This window comes from Zalophus californianus, chromosome 12 (assembly GCF_009762305.2).
Source record: "Zalophus californianus isolate mZalCal1 chromosome 12, mZalCal1.pri.v2, whole genome shotgun sequence".
Classification (NCBI taxonomy): domain Eukaryota; kingdom Metazoa; phylum Chordata; class Mammalia; order Carnivora; family Otariidae; genus Zalophus; species Zalophus californianus.
The window spans coordinates 742,899-764,682 of record NC_045606.1 but is presented as its reverse complement, the minus strand read 5'-3'; the positions used below and the strand labels follow the sequence as shown (position 1 = coordinate 764,682).

The window sequence follows — 21,784 nt, the reverse complement described above, 5'->3', positions numbered from 1 at the left end:
TTCTCGTGCCCGTGGTCGTGGGAGCAGGGGGACCCCAAGGAGCCGGGCTGACACTAGGTCCAGAGCAGAGGAAAGTGCGCTCAGCTGACACAGCGGGGCTGGCGACCCCGCCCTGCCATCCCAGCCAGGCCAGGGGGTCCTGGTGTCGTGTGCCTGCGCGCCCTGACCCTCTTTTGCCACCACCACTGCCGCCACACCCCCAGACGCCGGGAAGAACAGTGTGCCTCCCTCCCGGTCCCTCGTAGGAGACTTCGTAGGTGGAGCAGACAAGAGGGTGACCACTGCTGTTTGCCCCCTGCAGCTCAGGGTGGGGGAGGGAGCCGGGGAGAAGTGCCACCTCCACCCTGGGTCCCCAGGCCAGCCGTTCCCCACACCTCCAGAGGGGTCTCTTCCTGACACTTGCAGCTCGCCTGGGGGTGGACGGGGAGCCGTCGGACACGTTTGCACAGGCTGGTGGCCGTCCCTCACCAGGTGGGAGGGCACAGCCACGGTGGCCCGGGCAAGATGAGCCGGGAGGACGTGCCACGGTGAAGGACTGCCGTGGGCAGGTGCCAGGGCCTCTCGGAGGGCCCGCTGAGGACGCACAAGCTGGTCCTGTGCACTGCTCGGGTCCACCGGCCTCCACGGGAGACGCTCTGGTCCCTTTGCGCTTGTGAGGAGGGACATGGTAGCTTTGTCCTCCCGGTTTCCTCATCGGTGACCTCTCAGCACTGGCGGGTGTTGCACCGGGACACTGACGGGGATGGGAGTCCCCAGGCAGGACCCTTGCGCCTTCTATACCCACGCGTCCCCCTTGCTGGCTGCCACCCCTCTGTTCTCCATTCCTATCCTGGCTTCAAGACCTTCCTGTAGAGGAATCTGCGTGGCCCTCTGGTTGGGTCTGCACTAGCTCCCTCGGGGGCTCATGAGGGTTCCCTGTGCCAGTCCTGCCCTGCCCCTGCAGTTAGATGGCTCAGCCCTGCCCACAAGGATGGCGGGAACCCCAGTACTCGGATAAATGCCCGGGAGCTCAGCTGTCACTGTGCCGTCGTGCGTTCCCGCCAGCAGAGGGCAGCCCTGAGGTCTGCCGCGTGCTCACCATGCGTCCTCACAGATGTGGCTAGGATTCCAGAAGGTGGTGCGTCTCCCCCTGTGGCCAGTGCTGGGGAGCCCTCTTCATTCTAGCCAGCTTGATGTGCGTTTCCACGACAACCAGTGATCTATCCTCACACGTGCTTACTGTCCATTTGCGTCATCTTTGGAGGAATACCTATTCTGATTCTGTGTCTCGGTTTTAGGTCATCTGAGTTGTAAAAGTATGTTCTAGAAACCAGTCCCTCGTTGGAGAAAGGATTTGCAAATGCTTATTCCCATTTTGTGGATTGTATTTTCACTTTCTTGATGGTGTCCTTGCGGCCACAAAGATTGAAGTTTCTGGGAGGTCCACTCTTTTTTCTTTTGATTGTGCTTTGGAGGGTCATATCCCAAAATCCCTTGGTGAATCTAGGTCCTGAAAATATACCTGTGTCTTCCAAGAAGACACAGACAAAATTTGTAATTTTGCCCTTACGTTATTACCTATTTTGAGTTAAGTTTTGTATTTGGTACGTGTTTAGTGTCAACTACATTCTTTTGCATGTGACTGTCCAGTTATCCCAACACCATTATTGAGAAGATAGTTCTTTTCTCATTGTATGGTCTTGGCACCTTGGTTGAAACTCAGTTGGCCACAAATGTCTGGGGTTATTTCTGGGCTGTCAGTATCCCTCTGTCTCTTGATTGTTGCTTTGTAGGACATTTGAAGTTAGAAAGTGTGAGTCCTAGACTACCCCAAAATAAAAAGCTTCTGTACAGTGAGGGAAACAGCCAACAAAACTAAAAGCCTGCAGAATGGGAGGAGATATTTGCAGATGATATCCAATAAAGGATTAGTGTCTAAAGTATATAAAGAACTTACTAACACCAAAAAAAAAAAAAAACCCTTACAGTTTAAAAATGGGCAGAAGACATGAACAGACATTTCTCCTAAGATATCCAGACAGCCAACAGACACATGAAAAGATAGTATCACTCATCAGGGAAACGCACATCAAAACCACAATGAGGTACCACCTCACACCTGTCAGAATGGCTAAAATTAACAAAACGGGGAACAACAGCTGTTGGCAGGGATGCGGAGAAAGGGGAGCCCTCCTGCACTGTTGGTGGGAACGCAAGCTGGTGCGGCCGCTCTGGGGAACAGCATGGAGGGTCCTCAGAAAGTTAAAGATAGAGCTACCCTACGACCCAGCAGTTGCACTACTAGGTACTTACTCAAAGACAAAAACATGAATTCAGAGGGATACATGCACTCCTATGTTTATAGCAGCAGCATTTACAATAGCCAAACTATGGAAGCAGCCCAAGTGTCCATTGCCTGATGAATGGATAAAGAAAATGGTGTATATATATTCAATGGGATATTATTCAGCCATAAAAAAAAGAAATCTTGCCATTTGCAATGATGTGGATGGAGCTAGAGGATATTATGCTAAGTGAACTAAGAAAGACACCATAGGATTTCACTCCTATATGGAATTTAAAAAAGGAAAAGAGACAAACCAAAAAACAGACTCCTAACTATAGAGAGCAAATGTGTACCTGAGGGGAGGTGGCCAGGGGATGGGGGAGGAGGTGAAGGGCCAAGTACACGCTTCTTGAGCACTGAGTGAATCTGGAAGTGTTGACTCACACTGTACGCCTGAAAATACAACACTTTTAACTACACTGGAATTTGTTACAATGTGAGTCTTAATAGATTCTACGTTTTCAAGGTTGCTTTGACTATTCTGGGTCCCTCGTAATTGCATACAAATTTTAGAAGTAGCCTATCAATTCTTACAAAGAAGTAGTCAGGATTCTGATAGGAATAGCAAGGAAGCCTTAGGTCAGTTTGAGGAGTGCTTTCTGAACCACCTTAGGCCTTCTGATCCATGAATATGGCATGTTTGCCCATTTATTTAGGCATTCTTTAATTTCAACAGTGTTTTGTAATCTTCAGACTAAAAATTTTGAATGTCCTTTGCTAAACTGATTCCTAAGGACTTTATTTTTTTGGTGTCCTTATGCATGGCATTTTCTTTATTTCAATTTTGGATTATTACAGATTTATAGAAATACAATTGAATCTTTACCCAAAGTATAATTCATGTACAATATCCTGTTAGTTTCCGGTGTACGTCATGGTGATTCGGTGTTTGTATACATTATGAAATGGTCCCCGTGGGTCTAGTTACCCCCATCTGTCACTGAAGTTCTTAGAATAGTATTGACCATATTCTCTGTGCAGTACATTGCATACTTCTGACTTACTTATTTTCTAACTGGAAGTTTGTGCCTTTAATCCCCTTCATCTGTTTAAACCCCCCCCCCCCAATCCCTCCCTCCTCTGGTAACCAACAGTTTCTCTTTGAAGCTGTTTCCATTTTGTGTTTTGGGTTTTAGATTTTTTACAATTTGTTTTGTAGTTTCTCAAGGATCCTCCACTCCGTGGAGTGGCTGCACCAATTTGTGTTCCCACCAACACTGCACAAGTGTCCCAATTTCTGCACGTCCTTGCCAACACTTGTCATAATATTTTTTTCTTTTTGATACTAGCAATTCTGACAGGTGTGAGGTGGTATCTCACTGTGGTTTTGAGTTGTATTTCCCTGGTGATGAGTGATGCTAAGCATCTTTCATGCTACTGTTGGCCATCTGGACATCTTCTTTAGAGAAATATCTATTCAAATCCTCTGCCAATTTTTAAGTCACAGTATTTGTTGTCGGGGTTTTTTTTTAAGATTTTATTTATTTGACAGAGCGATAGCAAGAACATAAGCAAGGGGAGTGGGAGAGGGAGAAGCAGGGGACCTGATATGAGGCTGGATCCCAGAACCTTGGGATCATGACCTGAGCAGAAGTCAGATGCTTAACGACTGAGCCACCCAGGCGCCCCCTGTTGGTTTTTTTTTTTTATTGTACATGTTCTTTATATATTTTGGATATTAACCTCTTACTTGGTTGTGTGATTCGCAGATATCTTCTCCCTCTCGGTAGGCTGCTGCCTTTATGTTTTGTTGATGGTTCCTTCCCGTGCACAAGCTTTTTAGCTTGATGCAGTCTCATTTTAGCTTTCGTTGCCCTTGCCTGAGGAGACTGGTCCAAAAAATATTGCTGAGACCGAGGTCAGAGAACTTAGTGCCTGTGCTCTCCTCTGGGAGTTTTATGGCTTCAGGTCTCAACATTTAGGTCTTCCGTCCATTTTGCATTTATTTTGTGTGTGGTATAAGAAAGTGGTCCAGTTTCATTCTTCTGCATGTGGCCGTCCAATTTTCCCCAACACCATCTGTTGGAGAGACTGTCTTTTCCCCCATTGGATATTCTTGCCTTCTATGTCATAGATTCATTGACCCCATAAATGTGGGTTTATTTCTTTGCTCTCTATTCAGTTCCATTAATGTGTGTGTCTGTTTCCTGCCAGTACCATACTGTGTTGATTTACTTTGATTACTTATTTGCTTTGTAGTATAGTTTAAAATGTGGGAGCGTGATACCTCTAAGTTTTGTTCTTTCTCAAGATTGCTTTGGCTGTTTGGGATCAACAATTGATTTTTATATACTGATCTTGAATCCTCCAACCTTGATGAACTAATGTACCAGTCCTAATTATTTTTGCTGCTTTTAGGATTCTGTCTTTGACTTTTAGCATTTTTTTATATGTCTTTGCAGCTCTGTCTGTATATATCCTAGTTGAAGTCCATTGAGTTTTCTGAATGTATGGGAGGTTTTTGTTTTCAACCTAGGAAGTTTGCAGCCATGCCTTTTTTGAAAGTTCTCTCTCTCTCCTCCTGGTATTCCCATTATGTGTATGTTGGGGGCAGTTAATGTGTTCCATGTTTCTTGGAGGCTCTGTTCATTTTTTTTTTTTTTCTCTTCTTCAGCTAGCATAATGTCCTGTGATCTGTCTTCAAGTTCACCAATTCTCCTGCCAGTTCAAATCTTGTGGTCGGCCCCTAAAGTGAATTTCCTCATTTCTGTGCTTTATGGATGTTCTCTGCTTGATGTAACCTTATCATTAAACCTTCCTTTACTTCTTTAGTCATGCTCTCCTTTAGTCGTGAGCATATTTATAACAGGTACCTTGAAATCCTTGTGAGATATGTCATCTAGTCACTCTCATAGGCAGTTCCTGTTGCCCGCTTTCTTCCTGGAATCTGGGTCATACTTTCCTCTCTTTGTGTGCCTGGTTATTTTTTGTTGGAAATTGAGCATTTTTAATAAAATAACAATTCTGGGTCCAAGGCCAACACCCCCTCTCCTCTGGGGCTTCTTACTGTTATTTGCTTGTTTGCCTGGGGACTGGCTAGACTATTTTGGTGAAGTCTGCTCCTTTTCCCCTGCAGTGTTCAGCCTCTGGTGCTTTCCTTCCGGGAGGTACATAGGTGTGCCCACAGTCACCCTGGCCTGCTCTCTAGGCTGTGGCCTCATTGGCTCTCTGAATCTCCTCCCACATGCCTTTGACCACAACCCCCCACTGTCCTGAGGGCACCCTCGGCTGAAACTTCCCCATGCTCTATTGTAAGGGAAGTCAGCTCCTATGGGAAGAGATTGGGAGCTATCCACTTCATAGCCTGGCAAAATCTCAGCCAGGGCTCAAAGCAAGCTTGTGAGAGACACCCCCAATCTGGGAGCTGAGCACTCAGTGGAGGGGGGACAGCAGCCTCTTCTGGATTGGAACCATGGCCTTGAGCTGGTAGAGAGGCCACCGGGTCGGCATATTCAGCATGTCAGGCCCAAGGTAGAGTCTCCCTCCCACAAGCAGGGGCTAAACAGAGAAAGGGAGCCCCACCTCGGCCACACTTGCCTGGGACTCAGGCAGCAGGTGTCAGGACAGGGTAGGAAATGGTAAGTGACTGTGGGCCTGTGTTCTTGGCCCCAGCAGTCGGGTAGCTTCTCTAGCTTGGTGAGCAGGGAGAGGGGAGGGAAGGAGCAGCTTGGCTCAGATACCACTGGCTCTGCTTTCTTTTGAACTTTGAACAGGGCACCTGGGTGGCTCAGTCGTGTCCAACTCTTGGTTTCAGCTCAGGTCATGAGATCAAGCCCCACATCAGGCTCTGCATTCTGTGCAGAGTCTGCTTGAGGTTCTCTCCCTCTGCCCCTCCTCCCAGACACATGTGCTCTCTCTCTCTCTCTCTCAAATAAATAGATCTTTAACAAAATAAATAACTCGGCACCCATTTTCTTCGATAGCTCTTTCTTCATTTGTTTGCCCATCGGACCATTTCCAGGAGCTTTAACTGCTTGTTGTATTATTCCCGCCGGTTCCGCTGGGAAGCTGGCCAGGGGAGCGCCTCGTGCTTTCGTTCCAGAAGAGTCTGGCTGCCCTTAGTTCTTTTCTTGCCTCGCTGTGGGCTTAGAGCCCCCAGCCCTGTGTTGAAAACAGGGGCAGGAGCAGACGCCCTTTTCTTCCCTCAGCCCTAGAAAGCCAGTCTTTCACCGTCAAGCAGTGTTCGCTGTAAGGCTTTTGCATATGATCTTGATCAAGTTCATTTTAACTTGCTGAGAAGTGTTTAGCAATCTGAACGGCTGTTGGATTATGTCAGATGGGTTGTGTGTCACTCAATACGATCGCATAATTTTTCTTTAGCTTGTTGGTATGGTGGATTGTTCCAAATGGTTTTCAAATGTGGAACCATCCATGCACACCTGGAATAAATTCCATCTGGTCATGGTTGTATAATTCTTTTTATACAATGTCAGATTTGATATGCCAATATTTTGTTGAGATTTTTTTGCGCCTAAGTTCATGGGAGATATTGTCTGTAGTTTCTTGTTCGTTTGTTTGTTTCTGGTACTATCTTTGGTTTGGGTACAGTATTTAAATTTGTCTCAGGAAATGAGTTAGGATATGTTCCTTCATCTTCTGTTTTCTGGAAGAAATTGCTTAAAATTGATGTTAATTCTACTTTACATGCTTGGTAGAATTCTTCAGTGAAATCATCTGGGCCTGAACATTTCTTTAGGTAAGCTTTTAAATGAAAAATTAAATTTCTTTCATGGTTCCAGGACTGTTCATATTATCTACTTCATTTTGCTTGCTCGAATTTGGTATATTTTAATTTTCTTCTTGCCTCCAGGGATTTCAGACATCACGCTGGCACTCCCAGAAACAGAATCTTACCAGCCGTCCGGGCATCCTGTGGCCCAGTCAGGCTGACACAGAATTAAGCATCCAGCCGCCAGGGCACTCTGATACTGGGCATTTGTGTCTTCTCTCCTCTTAAGGTTGTCAGTCTTGCTAGGGGTTTATCAATCTTATTAATTCTTCTCAGAACCATTTTGTTTGTTTCATTGATTTCCTATTTTCAATTTCATTGATTTCTGCTCTTGACTTTATTATTTCCTTCTTTCTGCTTGTTTTGATTTTATTTTGCTCTTTTCCTGTCATGAGGCAGGAATTTCATGAGGCAGGAATTTCAATGATTTTGAGGTCTTGCCTCCTTCTGATGTGCTATAAATATCCCTCTCAGCACTGCTTTAGCTGCAGACCACATACTTTGATGTTTTGTATTATTTTTATTTGGTTCAGTTCTGTGTTTTTAAAAAAGCTCCCCGAAGTACTTCCCCTTTGACCCATGGATCATTTACAAGAGTGTGGTTTTCTTCCCAGTGTTTGGAGATTTTCCTGTTGTCTTGCTGTGATTTATTTTGTTGGAGTCCATTGTGGTCTGAATACAAACACTGTGATTTCAGTTATTTTAGACGTGTTGATGTTGGTTTTATGGTCCAAGGTTTGATCTCTCTTGGGGAATGTTCCCTACTTTGAACATAGGAGCACTCTGTCTTGCTGGGTGGACTACCCTGCGGGATGCTGTGGGTGGGCGGATGGTGTGGGTCTCCTACATCTGGGCTGGTTTTCTGTCTAGTGGTCCTGTGGGTTGTCAAGGGGACAAAGTGAAGTCCTCAACCATACTTGCAGATATGCCAGTCTCTCCTCTGCTCTGCCAGCTTCAGCCTCGTGTATTTTGAGGCTCTAAGAGTTGATGTGTGCACATTTAGGATTCTTATGTCTTCCTGGGGGACCAATCACTACCTCTAATGTGTCATCACAGAATGTCAGTCTGTCGCCACTTATTTCCTTCGCTTAAAAGTCTACTTTCTCAGATATTAACCCAGCCACTCCTGCTTCTTCATTTTGTTGTTGTCTTGTGTTTGATTACCATTCATATTGTGTGTCTTCTTCCTTTCTCCCAGCACACCTACGTCATTGCATTTGAAGTGACTTTCTTATAAACAGCATATAGTTCAGTCTGCCTTTTTTGTCCACTCTGCCAGTCTTTGCCTCCTGATCTGTTAGTGTACATTTTAACGTATTTAATGTAATTTGTATATTTAACCTATTTACGTTTATGTGTGTTAAGGCCAAAAGTCTGCCATTTTGTTATTTGCCTTCTGGTTTGCCTCTGTTTCTTGTTCTTTTGTTTCTCTCATCTTGCTTTCCTGTGGACTCTGAACACTTTTTTATAAAATTTTATTTATTTATTTGAGAACATGAGTAGGCTCCCTGCAGAGCAGGCTGACATGGGACTCAGTCCCAGGACCCTGAGATCATGACCTGAGGTTAAGACAGATGCTTAACCGACTGAGCCATCCAGACACCCCACCTGTGGACTCTGAACATTTTAAAGGACTCTATTTTGACTTACATAGAGTGGTTTGGGGTGTGTCATCGTGTATTGTCTTCTTCTTCTTTTTTTTCTTTTTTTAGGTTTTATTTATTTATTTGACCCGGGGGAGTGGGGGGAGAGCAAGCACAAGCAGGGGGAGCTGCAGAGGGAGAGGGAGAAGCAGGCTTCCCCCTGAGCAGGGAGCCCGATGCAGGACTCAATCCCAGGACTCTGGGACCATGACCTGAGCCAAAGGCAGACACCCAACCAACTGAGCCACCCAGGCGCCCCTTGTATGGTCTTCTTAGAGTTCGTTCTGGGTCTTGAAACACGCTCGCGTGCAGGTCCTCACAGTCGGCCGCCAGCAGTGTGTGCACTTCGGGTTACGTGCGCACACTGCTTCCATGTTGGTCGCTGTGCCATCCCCGCTTTTAAGTATCCTCTCGAGTGTCAGCTGGTGTTAACATTTGTTTCTCTCGTCCCACGTGCCACCGGGCACTCAGGAGGAGTGCCCACTGTTGCGCCCGTCTCTCTGCCCTTCCCATGCTCCTTCTTCCCTCCCAGTGCCCCAAGAGGCCGCCCTTACGTCCGTCCTTGTGGAGAGACACGCTATACCCGGGCTTGCGGGGCGGTCTGCCGGGGCTGGAGCCTTCAGTGACCCCTGGCTCAGAGTGCATTTCTCCTTCGTTCTTGTGTGTGTGCACGGGCGCGTGGCTGAAGCGAGCGCCTTCCTTCTCAAACGATGCTTGCTGTCAACACTTGGAAAACATGGCTCGGCTTCCTTCCGGCCGCTGGCTCTGGATCGGAAGTGCGCTGTGGTCGTCCTCAGCATTCCCTGTGGGCCTCATGCTCGTCTCTCTGGCTGTTTCCGTGATTTCGTCCTTGGTGCTCAGAAGTTACAGCTCAAGGGCGCCTGGGTGGCTCAGTTGGTTAAGTGACTGCCTTCGGCTCAGGTCATGATCTTGGAGTCCCGGGATCGAGTCCCGCATCGGGCTCCCTGCTCAGCAGGGAGTCTGCTTCTCCCTCTGACCCTCTTCCCTCTCGTGCTCTCTCTCATTCTCTCTCTCTCTCAAATAAATAAATAAAAATCTTAAAAAAAAAAAAAAAAAAGAAGTTACAGCTCAAGTGGCCAGACGTGGATTTCCTTGGATGTATCGTATTTTAGATTTGCTCAGCTCCTTGAATCTAAGTCTCTGTCTTTTGCCTAATTTGGGGAGTTTCAGCCATCATTTCTTTGAATACTCTTTTCAACTGCTCGCCCCTGCCACTCTTCTTCTGGGACTCCGGTTATGGGAACAGTGGCTCTTGTGTTGTTATCCCACAGGTTCCTGAGCCTCTGTTCAGTTTTTTCCCCCAGTGTTGTGTTGTTGTTGTTGTTAATAGGTTGAGTACTTTCTGTGGACCCATCCGCAGCCTCACTGGGACATCCTCTGTCATTTCTGGCCACGGATAAGCCACTCAGCAAGTGTTTCCTTTCAGTGATTCTGTATCATATTGTGGTTTTGGTTTGCTTCTGTGTTATGTCTGTTTCTTTGCTGACATTTTCCATTTGCTACAAGATAAACTGTTATTCCTTACGGAACCTCTTCAATTACGACTGATTTAAAATCCTTGTCAGATAATTCCAGCATCTTCAGCTCAGTTTGGGCATCAGTTGATTACTCTTTCTTATTCTAGTTGTGACTTTCCTGAGTCTTGGGTTCTTCCTTGAGTTTCCTGGTATGACGTGATTTTTTTTATTGTCTCCTGAACAGTCAGGCTATTATGTTCACATTTTGTATTTTAGCAGGTGGTTATCCTGTTTGGACTCAGCAGACAGATCCTGAGCTACTCTAGTGGCCTGTGGTTTCAGTGACAGTGGACCGTGCAGAGGTCCCTGCTGGGCCATCCTGGGCCTCTGGATGGGGGCAGGGTATCTGGCCGCTGAGAGGAGTACTTCCCCCCCACCCTTGGGGCCTCTCGGTGGGGCAGGGGGGCCAGTGAGCCGGGTGGGGAAGGAATGGGCCTCTCCTTGATCTTCCTGCCAGTTCTAGCAGACCCCACACACACACCCAGAGTCGTCAGTGGGACTCCAGCCCCACATGGGGATGAATACGTCCACCTGGTCCTCTTCCTGGTGGCAGGCTGGGGGTCAGGAAACGTGGTCCTGGACCCCCTTATGTCGGGCTGCTCTGTTGTTCCTCCAGCCCTGGGGACCCTCACCACATCACCTCACTCTTTTCATGTGTAAGAGTTCTGTTTTGGTTGTCTCTGATTTCCTGCGTTTATTGGTAGTCGGGAAAAGCAAAGAGACAAGCCTAGGCCAGCCACCTCATCCAGACTAGAAGCCCCTCAGGGCATGCTGAAGGGCTTTTGGTTGCTGGAAAGTGTGTGCAGGCCAGATGGTAGGGGGTCGGCAGAGCAGTGGAAACTGTGAAGGACTCTGCTACGGCCACGGGCGAAGGGCCATGGGAGGAGGCAACTTAGAAGAGCCTGGGAGGTGAGGATGAAGGCGTGGGGGAAGGGAAGAACAGGAGGGTCCGCATCAGGGGGGTGGATGGACGGATCTCGCGCACTTCCAGCGACTGAGAGGGGTGCAGGATGCAGGGCTCAGGTGGGCGTGGCGGGGCTGGTGCCCAACGCAGGCAGGGAGCCAGCCCCGCGGTGCGTCCGGGACAGCGCCCGCGGGAGACAGGGTTGCGGAGATTCCCCGCACCCCCCACGACAATGATCGCTCTGATTCCCTGGCCCCGCCCAGCTCTGGGATGGCGACAATGGCCATCTGTCTCCCGGAGCCGGAGCCTGGCACTGGGCGGGTGCGAGCGCGGGAGGGCCCGGGTGGAAGCAAGGGCACGGCTCAGGGAGGCTCGGGAGGGCTTGCAGCCCTGAGGTGTGGCGGAGGCGGGCGCCGAGGCGGAGGAAAGCGTGGTTCTCCTCTTCCTCCCGCCCCGGTGTCCGGGAGCCTAGCTGCGGGGCGCACGGGACCGGTCCGCCCGGCTCCCCCGGGACGGCCTTGCCCGCCGCGTTCCCGCCGCGCCGGCTCCGTTCTCCGGTTTCCATGGAGCCGGGAGGCGGTTGCCACGGAGACCAACGTGCGACGGCCAGCCAATCAGCGTGGAGCTGCGGCTCCAGCTCACCTCCTGGATGGAGGCAAGGGGGACGCAGGAGGCCGGGCACCAGGACGGCGCCGCCACCTCCCCCAGGGCGCCGAGGCCCCTGCGCCCCGCGTGCCGACGACCCTCCCCAACCCCGCCTCTTCCAGGCCCGGCTTCGGGGTGATGTTCCCTGGGGTCCGGCCAGCTTCCGACTGGCCCCCGAGCCCCCTCGCGTTCAGGGGGGAATGCTGCGGGAAAGGCGGGGCCGCGCAGCGCGGAGGGAGGGCGCAGCCCCGGTCGGGGGAAGGAGGGAGGCCGCCCCCCCCCCCCCCCCCCCCCCCCCCCCCCCCCCGCCACGGCGCTCCGCAGTGCTTGGGGCGCACGCGCACGCTCACTCGGGGCGCCGGGCGGGCGGGGCGGTGCTGACGTCATCCGATGACCCACCCACCCCCTACCCCTGGCCGAGGGGCGGTGGCCGCGCAGGCTCCGCCGGACGGACGCACGGACAGACCGGGCACCGAGGGAAGGGCGCACGGTCAGGCCATGCCCGGGGAGGCTGCCCGTGCCGAGCCGCTGCTGCCGGAGGCGGGCAGGCCCGGGCCCCGCACAGGTGAGGCCTCGGGCTGTGCCCCCTGCGCGCGTCTCGGCCGCCCTGTCCCTGCCTGTTCCCTCTCCGGTCCCTCTCCCTGCCTGTTCCCTCTGTCCTTCTCCCTTCTCCAGTCACCACCCCCCCCAGTCCCCTCTCCGGTCCTTTTGGCGCCCTGCCCTTTCGAGCACCTGAATCTTGAGCGCCCCCCAACCCCCCAGCCCCGCACGTCCCAGCTCAGGACTGCGGGGAAGGGCGGGCGGGCGGAAACGGGATGTCCTCCAGGAGCCAGAAGCGGCGCGAGGGCCTGTGAGCATCCCAGGGCTCCGTGGCTCCCGGCCCGCGTCCCGCCCTCTGGGCCGCCGCCGCCCCATTGTCTGTGAGGAGCTGCGGGCCCTGGCCCCATGACTCTGGACCAGAGGTGGGGGGTTCTCAACTGCACCCCCAACACCGGGGGCACTCGCCCCAGAGATGCCTGAAGCCGCCTCAGGGCCGGTGATTGGTCTGCCCTGGGCAGGTGGAGCCGGATGGAGCTGGCGCCTGGGGAAGCCGTGGGGGGCGGGGGGGGCAGGCTGTGAGGGTGGGAGGTCGGATGCCCTGGGGGAGCAGGGTCTGGGGGGCAGTGCCCCGGAGTGCAGGCCTACATCCTGGGGGAGGCCAGGTCAGCAAGTGTGGATGGAGGCTGAGGGGGTCAGCCTGGGTCTGGAAGGATCAGCCAGGGGGGCCCAGCAGGAGGTCAGCCATGAGTGACCCCTGGAGGGCCAAGGGCACCTTGCTGTGGATAAGTCACCTGGGAATGTCACCAGTGCTGGGTCCAGGGGCCTGGCCTCCCTCTGGGGTCCAGTAAAGCAGGTGGAGGCTAGGACTCCCCAGACTCAGGGTCTCAGGCTGCTTGATGACCTTGAATGCTTACAAAAACCTTTGACCTTTGGCTTCCCTTCCTCACCCCCCCCTCCTTGGCCCAGCTCTGCCCTCTCCCTGCCCCAGGGCGGGTGGGCAAGGGTACCCCAGGCTCAGTGCCAGGAGCCGGTCTCCACCCGCCCCACCCACCACACCCACCTCCAGGTGTTGGGTGTCTGTCACTCGGCAGTGGACCCGAAGGACCCCCTTCTTGCGATCCCCTGGCCAGCCTGAGAATCCCAGTAGTGTGGCCCGAGGGCCCCGAGGGACTGCCCCTCATTGCTGCAGGCCGATGGACAGGCTGGGGAGGGCACCGCCCCTTTGTAAAAGCTTCACCTCTAATCCTGGCAGATACTCGACTTTGCAGCCAGACAGCTGAGGCACGGAGGTACTTGTGGGGTGATCATGGGTGATAGAGCAGGAACCCCCCCCCCCGCCACCAAGAACATGGTCGGGGCCCAAGCAGCCCCCGTAACACTGCCCTGGGACCGGATGGCATATTCCTGGCGGAGGGAACCCTTCTCACCCCCATGCTCCAGCTCGGCCCCCGTGGGACGCGCAGCCTGAGGACGCACACACGCACAGTGGCCCCGCTTCCCTCCTCCATGCACCAGCTCTCGGAGCAAGAGCGAGGGCACAGCCGGATGGCACCTCCAGAGGCTGGCCTCGGGTGTGGGCAGCAAGGAGAGAGACGAGGCAGAGAGGCGAGACCCCCATGCACAGGAGGTGGGAGACCTAGAGCGTCCCAGGGCCAGCGGGGTGCAGGTCCCCCTGCCCCCGGGGGCTCTGACACAGGAGGTCAGGAGAGGTCGTCCACCAGGCGCAGCACCGATCGAGGGCAGGGGGCCGGCCAGCCAGCGTCCGCGGAGACAGGTGCTCGTCCAGCCTTGCCGAGGCTCAGACGGGAGCCACGCCGCCCACCCCCGACCCCCTGGCCCCAGGCTGTGCCCCTGGGGTCGGAACTCTCTGAAATTCTCCCCCAGACGCAGCAGCTCCAGCCCCCAGAGGGTGTTTGCCCTCCTCATGCCCCCCTCTGTCCACAGAGTCGTCCTGTGATGTGGCCGCAGCCACCACCCCGAGAGGGGACCGGCTGGAGCACTGTGCCCTGACCCCCGGACCCAGCGCCCTGGCCCTGGAGTTTCTGCCCAGCAAGCCGGGCGCCCGGCCCCCGCCGGAGGGAGCCAGCTGGGATGCAGGGCCGGGCGGCACCCCCTCGGCGTGGGCGGTGCCCGCAGAAGGCAGCCCCAGCCCGGGGTCCCCCGAGGCCCAGCCTGCCGGGGGTCCTCCCCCAGCCACCCTGGAGCCCCGGATCGTGATGGGTGAGGAGACCTGCCGGGCGCCCCCGCCATCCAGGGCAGCCCTGCCAGAGCTCAGGGACCGGGAGGGTGGGCACCCCAGCCTGGACCCACCCCCCGAGGTGTGTTCTCAGGGTGACCCTCCTGTGCCTTGCCCTGCCCCAGACCCTGACCCCTACTTCACACCGCCCTCCACCCCCACCGAGAGCGCCTGTGGCCTGCTCCCTGGCCCCGGGCCCCGCAGGGAGGCCCGCGACGCCCCGGCTGAGCCAGGGGACTCGCCGCCCGCCTCACCCTCGGGCTCCTACATCACGGCAGATGGGGACAGCTGGGCCTCGTCCCCCTCCTGTTCCCTGAGCCTGCTGGCCCCGGCCGAAGGGCTGGACGTCCCCCCAGGCTGGGGCTTCTCCCCAGCGGGCTCGGTGGCTGACGAGGAGTTGTCTCCCACGGGGCCCGCCGGCCCCCCGACCCCGGAGTCCAGCGTCTCGGCCGACAGTAGCTCGTCCTGGGGCCAGGAGGGCCACTTCTCCGAGCTGGACTTCCTGGCCAACGACCCCATGATCCCCGCCGCCCTCCTGCCCTTCCGAGGCAGCCTCATCGTCCAGGTGGAGGCCGTGGAGGTGACGCCGAGGGCCCCCGAGGACGAGCAGGAGGAGGGGGCCCCTGTCCCCGGAGGGGACCCAGCCGGGGAGGGCGAGGACGACAGCACGTTTGCGTCCTCCCTGCAGTCCCTGTCTGACCTCTCCATCACCGAGGGCATGGACGAGGCCTTCGCCTTCCGGGACGACACCTCGGCAGCCTCCTCCGACCCCGACTCGGCCTCCTACGCGGGGGCAGACGACGAGAGGCTGTACAGTGAGGAGCCCCACGCGCGGCCCGCTGCCCTGCGCCAGCACAGCCCTGGCGAGCCCGCTCCCGCCGCCCCCGAGCGGGGGGCCTGCCGAGCCACCGAGCGCCAGGAGCCGGGCGCCCAGGTCCCCGGGCCGGGCCAGGCCTCCGCCGCCGCCGCCGCCGCCACATCCCCTCACACCCCGCGGGAAGCCCCAGGCCTCTCCGGGGGGAGCCCCCAGGCCTGGAGGGAGGAGGCAGGCTCCCTCTGGGGTCCAGCACCTGCTGCCCCGGGCAGAGCTCAGCCCTTATGGGAGGATGACAGCGCGGCCTTAGGCCCAGGCCCTTGGACCGCCCCGGAAGAGGGAGCCCTCACGCCAAGCCCAGAGTCTCTGCAGAAGCTGGAGAAAGAAGCAGGCCAGGACCCTGACTCTGTGGCCACACCCCTGCCCCTGCAGGACGCGGGCCTCCCCTCAGGCCAGGCGCCCACTTCTCTGGTCAGCCCTGTGCCCCAGCCGGGAGAAACAGACAGGACCTTACCCCAGGACTCTGACTCTGGGGCCACACCTCTGTCCCTGCAGGACGTGGGCCTCCCCTCAGACCAGGGGACCCCCACTGGGGCCAGGCTTGAGATCCTGCAGAAGGGTGCAGGCTGCATGCCAGGAATCGAACCTGTGGTCACTGCAGCCCAGCACGAAGGACAAGTGACCTTGGAACTGAGGCCAGCACCTGAGGAGAGGGACACAAGCTGCACTGGAGGCCCGGAGCCTCCAGCCTGGGAGCAGGCCCAGCTGGATGGCCTGGAGCCAGCTGCAGATGCTGGGACACCCTGGGCCTCATGGGGAACTGCAGGCGCCTCCAAGCCTCACATGGAGGCCCTAGATTCCCCCAAGCCTGCCACAGAGGCTGTGGAACGCCCTGGACCTGACACAGAGGCCACAAATTGCCCCAAGCCTGTCACGGAAGCCCCAGAACACCCAGAACCTGCCACGGAGGCTGTAGAATGCCTGGAGTCTGCCACAGAGGTCCTGGAATACCCTGAGCCTGCCACAGAGGCCCCGGAACATTCTGAGCCTGCCACGGGGGCCCTAGAATGCCCAGAGCCTGCCACAGAAGCCCCGGAACATTCTGAGCCTGCCACGGAGGCCCCGGAATGCCCAGAGCTTGCCACAGAGGCCCCGGAACATTGTGAGCCTGCCACAGAGGCCCCAGAATGCCCAGAGCCTGCCACGGAGGCCCCGGAACATTCTGAGCCTGCCACAGAGGCCCCGGAATGCCCAGAGCTTGCCACAGAGGCCCCAGAACATTCTGAGCCTGCCACGGAGGCCCCGGAACGCCCAGAGCCTGCCACGGAGGCCCCGGAACATTCTGAGCCTGCCACGGAGGCCCCGGAATGCCCAGAGCCTGCCACGGAGGCCCCGGAACGCCCAGAGCCTGCCACTGAGGCCCCGGAACATTCTGAGCCTGCCACGGAGGCCCCGGAACGCCCAGAGCCTGCCACGGAGGCCCCGGAACATTCTGAGCCTGCCACGGAGGCCCCGGAACGCCCAGAGCCTGCCACGGAGGCCCCGGAACATTCTGAGCCTGCCACGGAGGCCCTGGAACGCCCAGAGCCTGCCACGGAGGCCCCGGAACGCCCAGAGCTTGCCACAGAGGCCCCGGAACATTCTGAGCCTGCCACAGAAGCCCCAGAATGCCCAGAGCCTGCCACGGAGGCCCCGGAACATTCTGAGCCTGCCACGGAAGCCCCAGAACGCCCAGAGCCTGCCATGGAGGCCCCGGAACATTCTGAGCCTGCCACGGAGGCCCTGGAATGCCCAGAGCCTGCCACGGAGGCCCCGGAACACCCAGAGCTTGCCACAGAGGCCCCGGAACATTCTGAGCCTGCCACAGAAGCCCCAGAATGCCCAGAGCCTGCCACGGAGGCCCCAGAATGCCCAGAGCCTGCCATGGAGGCCCCGGAACATTCTGAGCCTGCCACAGAGGCCCCAGAATGCCCAGAGCCTGCCACAGAGGCCCCAGAACATTGTGAGCCTGCCATGGAGGCCCTGGAATGCCCAGAGCCTGCCACAGAGACCCCCGAACATTGTGAGCCTGCCAGGGAGGCCCTGGAATGTCCAGAGTCTACCACGGAGGCCCCGGAACATTCTGAACCTGCCACAGAGGCCTCGGAATGCCCAGAGCCTGCCACGGGGCCCCCGAAACGCCCAGAGCCTGCCACAGGGGTCCCAGAATGCCCAGAACCTACCACGAAGGCCCTGGAACGCCCAGAGCCTGCCACAGAGGCCCCAGAACACCCAGAGCCTGTCACAGAGACCCCAGAACATTCTGAGCCTGTCACGGAGGCCCCGGAATGCCCAGAGCCTGCCACAGAGGCCCCAGAATGCCCAGAGCCTGCCATGGAGGCCCCAGAACGCCCAGAGCCTGCCACAGAGGCCCCAGAGTATTCTAAGCCTGCCACAGAGGCCCCGGAATGCCCAGAGTCTGCCGCAGAGGCCCCGGAGTATTCTAAGCCTGCCACAGAGGCCCCGGAATGCCCAGAGTCTGCCGCAGAGACTCCAGAACACCCAGAGCTTGCCACAGAGACCCCAGAATACTCTGAGCCTGCCACAGAGGCCCCAGAACACCCAGAGCCTGCCACAGAGGCCCCGGAATGCCCAGAGCCTGCCGCAGAGGCCCCAGAACACCCAGAGCCTGCCACAGAGACCCCAGAATATTCTGAGCCTGCCACGGAGGCCCCAGAATGCCCAGAGCCTGCCACGGGGGCCCCAGAACGCCCAGAGCCTGTCACGGGGGCCCCAGAACATTCTGAACCTGCCACAGTGGCCCCGGAATGCCCAGAGCCTGCCACGGAGGCCCCGGAATGCTCAGAGCCTGCCACGGGGGCCCCGGAACACCCAGAGCCTGCCACAGGGGCCGCAGAACGCCCAGAGCCTGCCACGGGGGCCCCAGAACACCAGGAGCCTGCCACGGGGGCCGCGGAATGCCCAGAACCTGCCACGGGGGCCCCGGAATGCCCAGAGCCTGCCACGGGGACCGCAGAATGCCCAGAGCCTGCCGCAGGGACCGCAGAACACCCAGAGCCTGCCACAGAGGCCCCAGAATGCCCAGAGCCTGCCACGGGGGCCTCAGAACATTCTGAGCCCACCATAGAGGCCTCAGAATGCCCAGAGCCTGCCACGGAGGGCCCGAAATGCCCCAAGTCTGCCACAAAAGCTCCAGAATGCCCAGAGCCTGCCACAGGGCCCCCTAGGCCTGCCATGGAGGCCACAGACCCACCCAAGCCTGCCTCCATTGGAGAGGAAGTAGCTGAGGGCCTGTTGGCACCTGAGCAGGGAACCGGTCCCAGTGCCTGTGTGCGTGCTGGTGATGGAGCCGAGCCCCACTTGCCCCTGGTGGAGGCCCCAGGGGGTGAGAATCAAGGGGCTGGGGGCCTCGAGTCAGCACCCCGGGGTGCTAGGAAGGCTCCTGGGGATAGTGGCCCAGAGGTACGTCCTGCTGCTCGCCCCGAGGTTGGCCCTACATGGCCCCAGAGCCCAGCGGAGGAGGGAAGAGCCAACCCTGAGCCCAGGTCTCCCGTTGCTGTGGTCTCAGAAGCTGCGCTGGGCCCCTGCTCCGAGTTTCCACCGAGGTTCGTGCCCAGGCCTGGCAGGGGCTGCCCCAAAGAGCCTGCCCGCACCTCTCCAGCACCCTGTCGGCAGCCGGAGCCCGGGCCGGGCCCAGGCAGTGGAGAGTGGGCACAAGTAGCACCCAGAAGCCCCAGCTCGTCCCCAGCACGAGCCCCCAAAAGCCCTGCCAGGGGCCTGCCCAGTGTGCCCCAAGACAGGCTCCTCGTCCCAGAGCCCCCCGCTCCTGGGGTCCCCACAGAGGCAGCCCCGTGCCCCATGGCACCCCTCGCCCCCTGCCCTTGCCAGGGCCCCAGGGAAGACTCGGAGGAGGGCAAGGAGCCCCCGGGCTCTCCGGGCTTCCAGCCGCCACAGGCAGGAGCCCAGCGGGCGGTGGCTGCCTTCTCAGGAACCACGAAACCTCCTGGGGCCGGGCATCGGGTTGGCCTCCCAGCCCACTCCCCGATCCTCAGCCCCAAGACGGCCCCCACGGGCGACACCCATGCCAAAGACCAGGCCTGGCGGATCTCGCCCCCCTGCCAAGTGCCTCCTGGCCCTCGAGGGCCCCCGGCCGCCGAGCAGCAAGATGACCAGGACAGCCTGGAGGAAGGTGAGAGGGGCCGGGGCTGGAACGCTGTCCTGAGCCAGGGACCAGAGGTGGCAGGTGGGCAGGAAGCCATCCTCAACGCACACACACTCCTACCCCATGCCCAGACTCGCCGCCGAGGGCTCCGGGATCCGGCCAGCACTCGGACAGCCACGGCGAGTCGTCTGCAGAGCTGGAGGAGCAGGACCTCTCAGGAGCGCAGACGGCGCAGTGCCCGGCCCAGGTGCCTGGCCCGGGAGCAGGGAGGCCGCACCCCTGGGAGGGCTCCACCCCACCCTCCCCTCGGGTGCTCAAACCCCGTCCTCCCCAGTCCCCGGCAGGTGGCGGCAGCGAGGAGACCGTGGCCAAAGCCAAGCAGAGTCGTAGTGAGAAGAAAGCCCGAAAGGTCGGTGGGGGTCCCGCCCGGGCCACTCCGTGGGAGCGGGGCCTGCTGCATAAGGGGACCCTTCACACCCAGTGGCCGTCGGGTCGTGAAACTGCTGGGGCCGGAGCGTCCATCGAGACCGTGCCCCCAGCTGGGGTCCGGCACCCCACTCAATGCCCCGGGGCACTCCCACAGGCTCTGCCCAGAGACCACAGAGGGTCCCCCAGGGTTGGCGGCAGAACCCTCGTTCCCCCCGTCAGTGTGCTCTCTCCCCTTGGGCCCACCCGCTCCTCCCCACCCCAGCCTGGGACACCCCCCCCCCTCCCGCCGGGGTCGATGCCCAGGTCTGAGCACCACCCCCCGTGACCCCAGGCTATGTCCAAGCTGGGCCTGCGGCAAATCCAGGGGGTCACCCGGATCACTATCCAGAAGTCCAAGAACATCCTGTTTGTCATCGCCAAGCCTGACGTCTTCAAGAGCCCAGCCTCGGACACCTACGTGGTCTTCGGCGAGGCCAAGGTCTGGCAGGCCGCGGGAGGGGGTGGGGGCCCGGGGTGCGGGACGGGCTGACCGCCGTGCCCCTGCAGATCGAGGACCTGTCCCAGCAAGTGCACAGAGCTGCTGCTGAGAAGTTCAAAGTGCCCGCGGAGCCTTCCGCCCTGGTCCCCGAGTCCGCGCCCGGGCCGCTGGTGAGGCCCGAATGCGAGGAGGAAGAGGAGGAGGAAGAGGAGGAGGAGGTGAGGCACAGGGATGGGGGGGGCTCAACGGCTTTTCCTGGGGGTGGGGGCAGCCCCAGAACCTGCCTGCTTGCCCCCCCGCCCCCCGCAGGTGGATGAGGCAGGGCTGGAGCTCCGTGACATTGAGCTGGTGATGGCGCAGGCCAACGTGTCGCGGGCCAGGGCGGTGCGGGCCCTGAGGGACAACCAGAGCGACATCGTCAACGCCATCATGGTGAGTGGCCGGCCCCTTGTGGGCCCCCTGCTGCTGGCCCTGCCGCGCCCCTCCCCAGCCCGCCCTCTCTCTCTCTGCCGTTTCCTGCAGGAGCTCACCATGTAGCCGCTGACCGCCATCTGCCCGCACAGCTCCGTCCCTGCCCCCGGCTCTGCTGCTCAATAAATGGGTGTCTCCTCATGGCCTCTGCTCTGGCTCCTACCTACCCGGGCGCGCGCTCCAGCCGAAAGGGGTTTGTGAATGGGTGGAGACGCTTCCTGGGTCCGTGCAGAGCCCCAGGAGGGGGGGTCCTCCCTTCCATGTCCCAGACGGCGGGGACCTGTTCCCCATGTTCTCAAAGGCTGGCGGTCCTACCCGCTCCTGCCCCAGAGCTGGTGGCGTTCCCATGGCCCTAGAGGGTGGGTGATCTCTCCGTGTCCCAGAGGGTGGGGGTCTGTCCCATATCCTCAAGAGTGGGAGTCCTCTCTGTCGCTAGAGGGTGGGGGTCTGTCCCCACTTGTCCCCAGAGGGTGGGATCCGTCCTGTGACTCTAGCAGGTGGGGGTCCATCTCCCCCCCGCCGCCGTGGCCCCAGTACCCAGCCTGCCCAGACGGCAGGCAGTCACCTGGCTGTGGCCCAAGGCGTGGGCCTGGGGACTGGTTTTGGGAAGGAACTCCCCAGACTCGGGGGCTCTGGAGGTTTAGCCGTTGAAAAGGTGTTTGCTGGGGGGTGGGGGCAGCGACTGGCCCCCAAAGTTCCTGGCCCCTCCTGGCGCCCAGCTCTGGAGGGACCGCCCATCCCCTCCACGTTCCCTCTTCTCCAAAGCCCAGGGACCCGCGGAGGGGGGCTGCGTGTGAGAGGGACCCCTGGAGAGGAGGGAGCGGCTCCTGCCGTCCACACAGGGCACTTAGACCCGGCTCCACAGTGCG

The 21,784-nt window shown here is 58.1% G+C and overlaps 1 protein-coding gene across 4 annotated transcripts; it reads left to right on the top strand.

Annotated features, from left to right (window-relative positions):
- Window positions 1–9,740: 9,740 nt before the first annotated feature.
- Window positions 9,741–21,222, top strand: NACAD (NAC alpha domain containing). 4 transcript variants are annotated; one of them, XM_035723404.1, is made up of 9 exons: window positions 13,578–13,614; window positions 13,841–14,099; window positions 14,270–19,564; window positions 19,669–19,784; window positions 19,872–19,946; window positions 20,298–20,444; window positions 20,513–20,662; window positions 20,754–20,876; window positions 20,967–21,221. In XM_035723404.1, exons 2-9 carry the CDS (start codon window positions 13,871–13,873, stop codon window positions 20,979–20,981), a joined length of 6,150 nt encoding a protein of 2,049 aa, XP_035579297.1. In that variant the 5' UTR covers window positions 13,578–13,614; window positions 13,841–13,870; the 3' UTR covers window positions 20,982–21,221. The 4 variants fall into 4 exon arrangements, with proteins under 4 accessions (XP_035579298.1, XP_035579297.1, XP_035579296.1 ...); XM_035723403.1 differs by lacking the exon at window positions 13,578–13,614 and having other exon boundaries at window positions 13,651–14,099; window positions 14,270–15,141; window positions 15,250–19,564; window positions 20,967–21,222; XM_035723405.1 differs by lacking the exons at window positions 13,578–13,614; window positions 13,841–14,099 and adding an exon at window positions 9,741–12,350 and having other exon boundaries at window positions 20,967–21,220.
- The last annotated feature ends 562 nt before the right edge of the window (window positions 21,223–21,784 follow it).

What these genes read in the sequence shown, in the direction of transcription:
- NACAD (XM_035723402.1), top strand. Translation starts at nt 13,757, where the DNA reads ATGCTCCAGCTCGGCCCCCGTGGGACGCGCAGCCTGAGGACGCACACA. An exon ending in GTGAGAAGAAAGCCCGAAAG is followed by an intron (nt 19,947 to 20,297) that starts GTCGGTGGGGGT and finishes CCGTGACCCCAG; the next exon opens with GCTATGTCCAAGCTGGGCCT. An exon ending in TGGTCTTCGGCGAGGCCAAG is followed by an intron (nt 20,445 to 20,512) that starts GTCTGGCAGGCC and finishes GTGCCCCTGCAG; the next exon opens with ATCGAGGACCTGTCCCAGCA.